This window comes from Mesocricetus auratus, unplaced genomic scaffold, assembly GCF_017639785.1.
Source record: "Mesocricetus auratus isolate SY011 unplaced genomic scaffold, BCM_Maur_2.0 Super-Scaffold_100021, whole genome shotgun sequence".
Classification (NCBI taxonomy): domain Eukaryota; kingdom Metazoa; phylum Chordata; class Mammalia; order Rodentia; family Cricetidae; genus Mesocricetus; species Mesocricetus auratus.
Genome location: NW_024429202.1, coordinates 3,256,550 through 3,270,769, shown reverse-complemented (window position 1 = coordinate 3,270,769; position 14,220 = coordinate 3,256,550). Strand labels below are relative to the sequence as shown.

At 42.9% G+C, this 14,220-nt stretch overlaps 1 protein-coding gene across 8 annotated transcripts in view; it reads right to left on the bottom strand.

Moving 5' to 3' along the window:
• The window catches only part of Tbc1d5 (TBC1 domain family member 5), a 424,656-nt gene that overhangs the window by 16,746 nt on the left and 393,690 nt on the right, over window positions 1–14,220 (bottom strand). For all 8 annotated transcript variants that reach the window (XM_040729178.1, XM_040729183.1, XM_040729179.1 and 5 more), the window contains one exon: window positions 4,224–4,323. In XM_040729178.1, the coding sequence (XP_040585112.1) occupies window positions 4,224–4,323 (100 nt within the window). The remainder of the gene's footprint in view (window positions 1–4,223; window positions 4,324–14,220) is intronic.

Sequence of the window (14,220 nt, the reverse complement as noted above, 5' to 3'; positions counted from 1 at the left end):
GAAGAGAATGCCATTCATGATGGCCTACTAAGGCAAATAAAGAACTGAGGTAGACCTTTTCCTTGCTAACAATGGCACAATAAAACCTTCTTAAATTGAGAATGCCAGACCCTGCATTTCATTCTGCTGAGTAGGAAACTGTATAGAGTCGCCAAGGAATCCCCATGAGAATGCAAGTCTTTGGAAAATAAGAGGCAATGGCTCAGAAAATATAATCACGAGGTCTACTTTGCATTCATCTGCCAGAATAGCCTAAAACCATGAACTTGACAACTAGGAGAGGGGCATTAATTAAATCCTAGGGCACGGCCACTAAATATGTATACTACCTAAGTCTTTAAGCTAGAAGACACCTCACTGTCATGACAGGCTAAACTAACCCCAAAAAATGAACAACCAGACATATGTATGCATATGAACTTGCACTCCCTGAAAAGTACTGTATAGAAGAAGACACTTCACTGGAAAAATCTTGTTGTAGGCACAGGCCATCGGAGGGGACTGTTCCTGGTAGGGCTGCTACACAGGAGCCAATATTATGCCAGGGAGCTATGACATGGCCTATTGTAATCTTCTTTCAGAGGGAGATGGATGGAGTGGGAGGGAGAGGCATCAAAATGCTGACATGATCAACTCAGAGCGAGCTTAATGAGGATGAAAGGTTTGTACACAATAATTTCCACAGCCATCTACTGAAAATTGGGTTTATAAATTATCAGGAAAAAAGATTTATAAAAGTTCTTATAGAGGGAAGTACATAGGTTTTTAACATTGCTCTTCCTAGCTAATTCTAGCATAAATAATGGTGTATTCCACAAACAGTGGGAGATCTGAAGGAGCCACTGAACTGAGTGCCCAGGCCCAGAATTGGCTTGGGCTAGACTCCAGCTCTCCTGAACTTTGTTTTCATCTTCTGTGAAATACAGAACAGTGCACTTACATGATATATTGTTCTTAAGAATATTTGATTTGTGTGTGTGCGTGTGTGTGTGTGCGTGTGTATGTGTGTGGTGTGTGTGTGTGTGTGTGTGTTCTCATGCATGCAATTGCCTGGAAAAACCAGTAGAGGGTGCTGGATCCCTTGGATCTAGAATAAGATGGATGTGAGTCACTTGATGTAGGTGCTGGAAGGCAAACTGTGGTCCTTGGCAAGAGCAGGCGTGCTCATAGCTGCTGAGGCATCTCTCCAGTCCCAAACATCCTTTAGTTCTGTGATGCTGGGAGCTATAGCACTGTCAGCAAGGACACAGAAAGGCATTTCCTTTAAATCATGGCATATGACCTTTCCAATGTAAGTAGGACACACCTGTTATTGGATATGAGGGTCTAAATCCCAAACAATCTAGTAGAGGCATTTCAGTTTGGAGCCCTTTGCCCGGGGCATGGGTTTAGCAGAATAGACAGTCTGTGTATACACTGGGAACAGTCAATGCATTGCCCAGCTCCTCAACACCATACAAGTTCAGGCTGCCCACTTACTTGTACATGTGTATGAAATTTAGCAACTTTTAAAATACCTTGGGCTCAGCCACAGGTTAGTATTGCACAGTAGCTTTCAACTCAACTGTCAGGGTAGTAAGAAGGGGAGTCCCAACAGCAACAGGGAAATAAACATGTCAGAAATAGCCGGGATTGATGGGGGACGTGTAGATCTAACCAAACACACACTTTCAATTCTGTATCTTTGTGTTTTAATGCAGTTATTAAAATGTCCTAGGACTCTGACAAAACAAACCCTCCTTCAGTACTGATCTCCAGAGCAGGAGATGCACCAGCCTGACAGCCATTTGAACAAACGTCAGTATATAACTTTTCTCCAAGAAGCTTTTTCTTCATTTGTTCTGCTACCAGTTATAAAACAGCCTTGATTAATACTTGACATGCTAAGTCACTTACTGCACACATGATGAAAACAGAGACTAATGAGGAATTCTCTTGAGACAACTGTGACAGAAAGTGATGAACATGAGCTAAGAACCCAGAGAAAGAACTGGTGTAACAGGACGGACTCTCAGACGGCACTCACAGCTACCTTGGCAGCCCGCGTCCTACACAGAGCCAAGTCCCAGCAGGCCGCCATCAGAAAAATGTCCAGGCACCAAGTTGTGATTAAGTTATTCGCATTTAAAGCCTAGGGGAAGGGTCAACATAGCAAATCCTGAGCATCTTTTGGTGTGATTTGATAAATCAGTGTGTACTAGGAGTACAACACTGCTCCCAGATCTTCAGCTAGTATGCGGTGGGCACTGGACAGGCCAAACTAAGTTCCATAAGCCTGAGCTGCCCGAGTCACAGGAGGAAAAGAGGAAGTGGCTCTTGCTGAATGTCCTATTTCAGTCATGTCTCACTTATAGCAAACTGGCAACACTCATCTTTTTGTCTCATTTCAGCAAGGACATTCACGGGCAAGCAGGGCTGAGTAACAGAGCCTTGACCAGGTCCTCATTTTTCAGGTGCTGCCCTGCCTATCACCGGTGCCTCTGGCCTGCTCTGTCTACAGGCTGACCTCCAAGTGCAGCCCATACTTTAGCTGTCCACACGTGCTCAGCCGCTGCCTCTTATCCTCAAGCATAGATTAGGTTCTGTGGAAAGTCCCCTTGTAATCTTTCTTTCAGCCAAGCAACTTCTGTGAATGGTTATTATCATATCAAATACATTCTGTCTCCTGCTTTTTAAACTTTATCCATGTTAGTGAAGAAAAAGTATTTTAATCTTTATAGACTGCATTGCTATCACAGTCAATCTCTTACTGATAGATATTTCAGTCATCCCAATTGATCTTCTTTATGATTGTAAATTTTAAAAATCATTATATGTAAAAGGTACTAGGGCAATTAAAATAACACTTGCATAAGTTGGGTATCTTTCTTCAGATGAAAAATTCCTTACAACAGAAGCAACCACTGTTACTTTGCATGGATGCTGGGATGCACCTCTGGCCCTGGGGAAGGCAGCTCTTCTCAGCACCCTTCAATCCCACTTTTAAAAGATACAACCATGCTACTTAAATGGGGAGTAAGCTGAGAGCTACACGACAGGATTCTGTCCGAGAGTGAAATGTACACAGGAAACAAATCCACTGTTGCCAATAGCTGGACATTCACAGCCGGTGTAGACTTTTCTTCCCATTTTAATCCAAGTGTTGTCCCTCCTATGCCTGAGGATGCTATGTTAGCACCAACTGAAGAGCAGGCTCATGGCAGAGGCTGCTTGGACATCCCCACGCTTCCATAAAGCTGCCTCACAGCTGCTGTGCACAGCAGACAACCGGGAGATTTCCCAGAAAGATTTTTTTTTCAAGTTTTGGTAAATCTTTCTCCCAAGGATTTCTTTGCTCAAAACCAAAATCCAAATACTAAAAAGATCACAGACTCAAGTAGCTAAGAAACAGAAAATATACAAACAGTGACACTTTAAAATTAAATTTTTTTAAATAACAAAAATTAATCATATAATACATTATTTCTCTATAAACTATCTCTTAAGTGCTCCTTATTTTTGTGCATATGTGTTATATGCAAATGTGGATATTATTCGTGTGTGTGTGTGTGTGTGTACGTACTCTGAGTTCTTACAATAGCTGGTGAGGCTGGCAATTTGTCATATGACCAGGAGCAGCATACTACCAATGGGCTAAGAACAAGCAACAATATCCACAATGGAGGATTTTGCAAGCAGCACATATTTATGGCAGTCATACAAAATGCCCCAGGAGACCAGCTTGAGTATTAATCCTAGGACCTCCACAAACAGAGTCGCAATACCAGAAGATCTCCTGATGTGGCACACTGATGACTTGCATGTCGTCAGAATGTTACCAGTTCTCAGGTCCTGCACTTATGGTTGACAGTTAATAAACTACAGAAAGCCTCACCAAGTTAAGCACTGTGTGAGTGACGGCAGACTGGGGGTCTCAGCAATGAAGCCCATTGATTTCAGAAGCTCAACCTATTGGTTTGAGAGATGCAGGTATCTACAAAGGCACGGTGGCAGTCAGGACGTGAAGACACATTTGTTTTCCTCTGATTTGAACTCCTATGCTGCTTGTTTGTCATGAACTCTTGGGCCATTTTTCTAAGCGCTTGTTCCTCATCAGTCACTGTGGGCGCTGATACTGCTTCTACCACAGGGGTTGTGAGGAAGTGAGGACTCACTGTGTGCACAGCAGTGTCGTTGTCACAGATCCCATCACTGCTGCTTCAGGGCTAGCATGGCTCACTTACCGAGATGCATGTCCATGACCTTTGCACAGTACTTGCACATGGCATCTAGATCATTCAGCTGTCCTTGCAGGAAGGAAATCTGGGCTTCCAATTCTTCTTCCTATTACAAAGCAGATATAAATATTTTTTAAAAAATTGCTAAGTACTACATGTATCCTAACTTAGTTTTATTGTTGTTGTTTTGTTTTGAGACATGTTCTTATTTTGTAGTTCAGGATAGCAAGGAACTCTCAATGTAGACCAGACTGACCTTAACACTATGGCCTCTCCTTCTTAAGTTCGAGGATTAAAAGCATGTGCTACCACACCCAACCTCCATATACAGACAAAACTGAAGGAAAAACAACAAAACAAACAAACAAACCAAGCCCACTACTATCATCACTAACACAGGCAGTAAAACAGAGACAAAAAAATCTGGAGTAATCCTAATTGATTCTAACTTTGGATCTCAATAATCACACAAACTTTATATAAAGTACATAAAATATATTTTTTATTTCATACATGCTCCCCCCAGCCCCCTCCCGTTCCTTCCTACCAGTTTTATGTTCTTTCTGCCTCTCATTCAAAAGACACAAAAATTAAAATCAAAAGAAGCAAACAGAAAAACTAGTAAGTCAAAAAAGTCAAAGCAAATGAAACAGAAAGCCTACAACAAAACGAAAAATATAGTTCATTTTGTGTTGGCCAACTAATATCTTTAAAACACTGAGCAGGGAGCCGGGCGGTGGTGGCGCACGCCTTTAATCCCAGCACTCGGGAGGCAGAGGCAGGTGGATCTTTGTGCGTTCGAGGCCAGGCTGGACCGATAGCCTCTGAAACAATACAGAGAAACCCTGTCTCGTAAAAAACCAAAAAAACAAACAAACAAAAAACAAAAAACAAAAAAACAAAAAACTGAGCAGGGGCTGGAGAGATGGCTCAGAGGTTAAGAGCACTGGCTGCTCTTCCAGAGATCCTGAGTTTAATCCCCGGCAATCACATGGTGGCTCACAACCATCTATAAAGAACAGGCAAACATGCAGACAGAACATTGTTTACATAATAAATAAATAAATCTTTAAAAAAATACCGATAGGATCCTTTGGTGTTTTGGAGACTTGCCAAAAATAAATCAAGAACAGTTAAGCAATTGAAATAGACCTATAAACCCTAAGGAAATAGAAGCAGTCATTAAAAGTCTCCAAACCAAAAAAAGCCCAGGGCCAGATGGCCTCAGTGCAGAATTCTACAAGAAATTCAAAGAACAGCTTATACCAATTCTTCTCAAAGTATTCCACACAATAGAAGTAGAAGGGCCTTTGCCAAACTCTTTCTACTAGGCTTCAATAACCTTGATACCCAAGCCACACGAAGACACAACTAAGAAAGAGAACTTCAGACCAGTATCCCTCATGGACATTGATGCAAAAATACTCAATAAAATACTGGCAAATCGGATCCAAGAACACATCAGAAAACTCATTCACCATGATCAAGTAGGCTTCATCCCAGGCAGGTAGGGTTGGTTCAACATACGAAAATCCATCAATGTAATCCACCATATAAACGAGTTGAGAAACAAAAATCACCTAATCATCTCACTGGATGCTGATAAAGCCTTTGATAAAATCCAACACCCCTTCATGTTAAAGGTCTTGGGGAGATCTGGGATAACAGGAACTTACCTCAACATAATAAAAGCTATATACAGAAAACCAACAGCCAACATCAAACTAAATGGACAGAAACTCAACGTGATTCCTCTAAGATCAGGAAAAAGACAAGGCTGTCCACACTTTCCATACCTCTTCAATATTGTACTTGAAGTTCTAGCTAGAGCAATAAGACAACAAAAGGAAATCAAGGGGATACAAATTGGAAAGGAAGAGGTAAAACTTTCACTATTTGCAGATGATATGATAGTTTACATAAGTGACCCAAAAAACTCTACAAGGGAACTTCTGCAGCTGATAAATAGTTTCAGCAAAGTGGCAGGATACAAGACCAACTCAAGAAAATCAGTAGCCCTACTATATACAGATGATAAAAGGGCTGAGAAAGAAATCAGAGCAACATCCCCCTTTACAATAGCCACAAACAACATAAAATACCTTGGGGATAACACTAACCAAACAAGTGAAAGACCTGTACTACAAAAACTTTGAGTCTTTAAAGAAAAAAAATTAAAGAAGACACCAGGTTGGGGCATTGGTGGTGCAAGCCTTTAATCCCAGCACTCGGGAGGCAGAGGCAGTAGGATCTCTGTGAGTTCGAGGCTGGCCTGGTCTACAGAGTGAGTTCCAGGACAGCCTCCAAAACAATACAGAGAAACCCTGCCTCAAAAAAAAAAAAAAGACACCAGAAGATGGAAAGATCTCCCATGCTCTTGGATAGGTAGGCTCAACATAGTAAAAATGGCAATCTTACTGAAAGCAATATACAGATTAACACAATCCCCATTAAAATCCCAGCACAATTCTTCACAGACCTTGAAAGAACAATAATCAACTTTATATGGAAAAACAAAAGACCCAGGGTAGCCAAAACAACCCTGTGCAACAAGGCAACATCTGGAGGCATCACCATCCCTGACTTCAAGCTCTATTACAAACCTATAGTCCTGAAAACAGCTTGGTATTGGCACAAAAATAGACAGATAAACCAATGGAATCAAACTGAAAGCCCCAATATTAACCCATACATGTATGAACACCTGATTTTTGACAAAGAAGCTAAAATTCCTAGAGAAATTTGTAAGATTCTGGGAGTTTTTCCTCAGAGAAAGGGAATAATCCTTATAATCTGGCTATTTTAGCCATGACTGCTAGAGTAGAAAAGAAAGGATGTTGCCAGGGTTGGCACAGGTGAGAAAATGGACTTTCCAGTCTTGGATGCTTTTTTCTTATATAACATTCCTCTGTGCCATTAACAAAAAGGGAAGAGAAAACCTACTGAGACATTTCTTTGCTTTTTTAAAGTGAGTAATTATAATTTGACTGTAGGATGGAAATTAATAGATGAAAAGGTCTCCTGTAGGTGTACTGCATTTGGAAGACACATGTAAAAGCACTGAAAAGCACTGATTTGAACTGCAACCGCAAGAGGTTTTAGCAACATGCATGAAATGATTGGCACAATGCCAGACATAGCAGCGCTCAAAAAGTTAACTGTGGAATGTCTACTGTAGGATTATGTAAGCACTTCCCATGTTCATTATGCAGCCTACCAGGTTGGACAGCTCCTCCTGCTCTCCAACAAGGACACATGGCATCAGAAGCTTGACCAGAGAATGCCAAAGGAGAAAAGGTACAGTTGCCTATCCAATTCCAACTGGGCAGGCACCAAGGTGAAAAAGGATGGGCCTTTTCACCATATGTCTCCTGGCCTGTGACAGTTGTAGTCAGTGTGTGGAGATGGCACCACACAGCCCTTCTCTCAGAATGTGCGTGTGGCCTCACTTATTAGGAATCTCTCTCCACCTCTTGTATTTGTACTGTCCTCACTAGCCTTGATATGGAGACTACAGCAAGTCAAACTATGTCACATTGGAGGAAGTTTCAGAAGCCTGGCAAACTCTGCCTTCCCTGAAGGAGGTTCAGGATGGCTGTTTCGGCTGCAGCATCCAAGAGAGCTGTGGGGGAGGAAAGGCCACACAGGAACAGTGAGACCCTGGATGTGAGAAATGTTTAGTCCATCACAGCTGTAGCCAGGCAAGCGAGGGATTCAGTTAATACTGCATGCAGCAAAGTGCAGCCTGATGAGCACCATCCAAGTTCCTAGCCCACACACCCAAGAGAGCAAGGGAGCCCCGTGGTGCTGTCCTTTGGATCTGTTCCTTATGCAATGAGAAACGGTTGAATGTGGGAGTGGTTAAGACACACACTCACATATGACACCAAGAAACTTAAGTTCTATTCCTGTCTTGTCATTGATAAGTCACATGGCCTTAAGCCATCTCCCTCTCTGGCTCTAGTGGAGACTCAGTCCTCTGGAGGGCGTAAACGCAAACTTTCTCCCAATGCACTTAGCAACTGGTAGTGTGCTGGTCATGTGGTAGAGTGCACAAGTCTTACAATGAAACAAGAAACACTCCTAGGGATCTTGTCCCCTCCGCCGAATATTCTTTTAGTTACAGACATAAACCCAATCAGAATCTAGACCTGGACCAAAGCTAGAATTTGATTGTGGCTGGTAGTCGGGGTGCTGACAGTTCAGGGAATACAGAAAACACCAGACAAGAGAAGCTTCCTAGAGTAAAGCCATCTCTGTGTACTCTAGGCAACAGTTTAATTGAGAGTACCAATCACACTGTCTAAAGCATAAAAGCCCCAGGGAGCTTTTGTCCCCAGTAGACATCTTATTTACAGGGTTGTGTTCTATTTGGTGGTTTGTTTTTGCAAACCCTGCAGGGAAGAACTTCAGAGGACACATTTTAGAGGAGACAGGTATGGCCTTCTGGCTCGAGGCACTGACCAGCTGGAGAAGTGTCTTCAACTCACAGGATCTCTCCCTCTACAGTCTGCTGCTCTGCAATGCTGTCACTGTGTGGTAGACACTGTGGCCAGTCCAGGGTTTGCACCTATGTGGGGCCGCCCTGGTCATTGTTATTAGTCCAGGGTTTGCACCTATGTGGGGCCGCCCTGGTGTTTATTAGTCCAGGGTTTGTACCTATGCGGGGCCGCCCTGGTCATTGTTATTAGTCCAGGGTTTGCACCTATGCGGGGCCGCCCTGGTCATTGTTATTAGTCCAGGGTTTGCACCTATGTGGGGCCGCCCTGGTGTTTGTTATTAGTCCAGGGTTTGCACCTATGTGGGGCCGTCCTGGTGTTTGTTATTAGTCCAGGGTTTGCACCTATGTGGGGCCGCCCTGGTGTTTGTTATTAGTCCAGGGTTTGCACCTATGTGGGGCCGTCCTGGTGTTTGTTATTAGTCCAGGGTTTGCACCTATGTGGGGCCGTCCTGGTGTTTGTTATTAGTCCAGGGTTTGCACATATGCGGGGCCGCTCTAGTTATTTGGCTGCCAAATTTAGAAGAATAAGAAAACACAAATTTCCAAGTTTTCATTTTCATGCCTAGAACCCAACCAAATTTCAGTGCAATAGAACCTGTGTCCACACAAACACTGCAGAAGAGCGCATTCATTCATGCATGTATGCATTCATTCATGCATGCATGCATTCACTCATGCATGCATGCATTCATTCATGCATGCATGCAAACCTCCATGTTCAAGGGAAAGCACACTGAGAACAAGGAGGACTGCTCTGGCTGGAGTGGGTGCACAGGGCCAGCCAGGCAGCTCTTACAGTTTGAAATGCAGTTTGCCGTCCCTGTGGAGGCTGCTGAATCTGAAAAACATTCTTAAAGCCTTCAGCTATCACTCTGGGTTCATAAATAGAAATGGGATCACGTGGACGCACAGGGTGCCTTCCATTTCTTCTTCACCACATTATATAATTACAATTGTAAAACTGTCAGAACCTACTTTAGATCTCTATCCCAGTGTCTCGTGCTATGCACTCCTTCCAGCTGACAATACTCTAAATGACAGTGCCACTCACTTGCTTTCACGACAGCAGCCCTCTGTAGGAAAAAAGAAATGCTTGCCCAATCACCCTGAGGTTGTATGAAAACTATTTAATGGTCCTGAAAAGAAATGATTATTGTGTTTACCCTGGCATGCACTTTCTATTATAGGAAGGAGTCTGGTGGGGTCATGATAGAATCCTGGAGTAGACAGTGCTAGGTTCAGAACCCATTGTTGCCAGTTACCAGCTGAGTAACTTGGGACACAATCTTTAATTTCTTGCTCTTTACGCCTCTCTCTGCCAGAAATGGGTTTCCTTGGTTACAGAGTTACTCTTATGTTCTCTGGCCTCCCCAGCAAACACCTCAGCCCCTGTAAGAGATTTACCAGCTGTATGGAGAGACCTAACTTGTAGTTGCTTTCTAAATTGTTTCCTTCCAAAAACATTTAGAAGTGCTTGAGAATTGCAGAATATTTCAAATTTCAAATCCCAACACCTGCAAGGCTGAGGCAGGAAGATTGCTGGGAGTTCAAGGTCAGATTGAGCTACACAGTGAGACTCCACTTAAAAGAAAAAAGGTATTTCTACAGGGGTATTAAATTTGTCAGATATTATGTAACTTGCTTGTTTATGTAAAGTACATCCTTCATAAATTAATTTTATTAAATGCTTCAGTGTCTTTTGATATTTCTTATTTTTTAGCAGTATATAAGGGTTTGTAGTTTATTACTTATTCACCTATTTATCAACTTGTTTAATAAATACACTCATTTGCATTGTGTTAAGCCTTGTGGGAAATACAATAGAAGATGAGATGCAGGTCCTGGAGTCTCTGAGTGGAGAGGTAGACACTGCCCATGAGTTCTTAAAGTCAAGAAAGGAGCAGATGATTCTTAAAGCTCTGTAGATGAATTCAAAGGGTCTGCACAGACCAGGAGAGAGGAGACAATAGTCTAACAGTAGATGGGAAATGAAAGCATGTTTTCTAGATGACATATCTGGGGATATTAAAGGAACAGGACTCAGAAGACATGATGGAGAAGCCTGTGTCAGGAAGCAAGGGTTCAGGCACCAGGCAGGGTATGAGTGTGTGTATGTGTGTGTGCGTGCGCATGTGTGTGTGCACGCACGCGCACGCGTGTCTGTCTTTTTATGCAGGAGACACAGGCTGTGTTGGAGGATCATTCACGGGGCAGCAATGTCTGTCAGTCCTGAGGAAAGAAGGGCAGGGAGGGCCCTGGGGTGGATTTTGCTCAGCTTCTAAGAGTGTCCTCAGATCACAAGACAGGCAGAGCAGGGAGGCAGCACTGACAGCAGCAGCAGGAACTGGCCAGGAATAGCAGCTGGAGGGCAGGAAAGGCGCCTCGTCTTGCTTGAACAGATGGGTGAACGAGAAGTGGGAAGCACAGGAAACGGAAAGTCTTGATGAGGTGGAGGAAGGCTGCAGATGTTCTGAGGAAGCTGTGGTACACACAGGGTAACACACGCACACGCACAGACACAGTGTGAACGAAACCCAAGCTGGAAGCATATGGTGACAGTCTTGGAAGACACCACCAGGGAAGCAGAAAAGGGGCACGTGGTGCACTTCACACTGCATCACCTTAGGGCATAGCTATGGAGGCAGCTCAGCAGTTGAGCTGCGGAACAAGCTGGAATGTCAGCTACAGCATTAGCATAAGAGGCCAGCTGCGTACCTTCCTTGTGACGTTAACCAGTCAGCAACGCCGTGAGTCTGATCATAGAGTGGTAATAATTTTATGGAGGACATGCACATTGGGGGATGGAATTATATGAGATTTTATAGATAAAATGCATTGTACATGGCTTGGCGTACTCAACACTTTTTGAGTGTTAACACCCAAAGGCAGAGTTCAAACAGCTCCCACATATGCCTGGAATTCCTGAGAATGGCTCGGAAGCTCCACACTCTGCCCTCCACACCACACCAGGCTTCAGCTGATATTGTGGAAAGGTGTCCTGATCCGGAAGTCTTTCTATCCCAGCTCTCCTTTGCAGGGAAGGTCAGGCATAGCAGTTTCTTTGACGGTGAAGGGAACCAACTCATGAAAGGCTTAGGATGGAGGAGACACATGGAAAGCTATCTCTAACCCTGTGCACCTAATGGCATCAGCACAGTGGGCCTGTCTACACTGTGAGCTATCTAAGCTTGCTTTGTATAATATAGAAGTGTATTTTTGATTTGTTATTCAATGAATTTTACACATTCTTTCCTGCCCCCTCCCAACACTGGGGCCCCATGCTTGGCTTTCACATGGATGCTGTGGACCCAAACTCTGGTCCCATGCTTGCACAGCAAGCATTTTATTCACTGAACCATCTTCTTAGCCTTATTAATAAAACTTACTGTTTAGAAACGTGATTTTATGCCTATTACCCTTCCTATTTTCTGAGCTATTTTAATGCTGTTGCCATTCTAGAAGTCACTTTAGAAAAGTAAGATAATAAACAGAAAACACAAGAATAAGTCCTAGAAAACAGCATCATGTGCTATAAATTCTAAAATATTCTAAGTAAGTTACAATCCTAGCACTGGAAAACGACTGATCCTTCACGAGGAACACCACTTAAGACAGGATGACCCTTCCCTTCATGAGGAACACCACTTAAGACAGGACTGACCCTTCCCTTCACGAGGAACACCACTTAAGACAGGACTGACGCTTCCCTTCATGAGGAACACCACTTAAGACAGGACTGACCCTTCCCTTCATGAGGAACACCACTTAAGTGCAGCAGGGTGACTAAAGCCCCTCTTGTAGTCACCAACTTCACCATCTTCAAATCCTGAAATTCCCTTTGTATAGATAATCTCAGGAAGTTCTTAGCCCTAAATTCAAGAGGTATCAAAGTGTTGTTAGGGAATCGCCTGTCTCCTAAACATTGTTAAGAGCCATGTGCCCCACTTCTAGACTGCCAGGCTGTCACCTTCATGTTTTATTTTTAGAATCAGGCAACCTGAACAATCTTCTGTTCCCTCTGCCACCAAGCCAATGAGCCCAGAGGAGGGTTTTCCTGCTTGCCACTTGCCTGTGATCAGAACAAATGACATACTAGGGACATTGGTTTGAGTTTTTCACAATGCTGTTGGCTGACCAAGACCATCTGTGAGCTCTTTCCTGGCACCAAAAGCAGGAACCTACACAGTGGCTGACCAGACAGAAAGACCTTGGCCAAGGTTGCTTTTGTTGTTGTTTTGTTTTGTTGTGGCCATGTGAGGATGAAACACAGCATGTGTATCAACATTCTCAAAGCTAAATAACTCCCATAAGGGCAAACAGAAGTCTGTACCTGAATTAAATCCAAAGAGGATCAAAAATGGAGTAAGAAATACTTTAAGTTACAAATGATAAAGGGAACCAAGCGATATTTCCCTGGTTAATATAAACAATACCAGTTATGAAAATTTTAGAAAAACAAACAAACAAAAAAATGAGAGCAAAAGTGCTCTGAGTTAGCCATACGCCTACCACACTGACTTATAAGAAACCCCATGTCTCAGTAACACCAGTCAGTTCCTGTTGACATTGAAAACTTGCTGGTAAGCACCATTGGTCTTGAGATGCCAGGCTGAGTCCTACTATACTGATTAGGTACACAGCACACAAAACCTTTAAGAACATGAATTTATTCCTAAATTTTTTTGAGTGCCAGACACAATCCCTGACATAGAAGATATAGAGGACAGAGCCTCTGAGAGCTTCCAAAGGAACACAAGGAGACCGCCACATTTAATGTGGAATCAGCACCCATGAATGAAGCCTGATAACCTATACACTCTACTGTTCCTGCAGGTTTGGGAAGGGGTGGACTTTCTACTGTAAGAGCTTAATACTTCCAGAATTGAATAAGTAATGGTCTGTGTACATCATGTACTTGAATTAAGACCAGAAAGAACTGTGAGTTTTGTGGTCATGTGAGAAAGACAGGAGATGAAAACAACAAAGATGTATATGACAACATGCCTTACTTAAAAGGATGTCACAGTTGTACCTCCCAGAGAGGCCGCGGAGAGTTTGGGGAAGTACTGATAATGAGGCTGCCAGATAAAGACCATCAGAGGCCCTACAGCCCTTCCTAACCCTGAAGAGCTTTGATGGAGTTAGGAACTGTGACTCAGATATACATAGTAAGCAAACTGGTGTCAGGGGTACCGTGGATGAACCCATTATCAGAATGCATTAACCCCACATTCTAATTAATATGAGCTATTTTTCACGAAGAACAAGAACATTGGACAGCATCACTTTCTATATATATATGTGTGTGTGTGTGTGTGTGTATGTGTGAGTGTATATATATATACATATATATATATATTCTTTCTCTTCCAACATGCAGAATTTAGAAGGCAAATGCAACTCAGTTTAGTTACTTGCACTGTAACCCTTGTTTTGAAACTGTAAATTGGTTCCAACTGAGATATGCTGCATTTCACAGTTCCTCATCTATAATCTTATTCT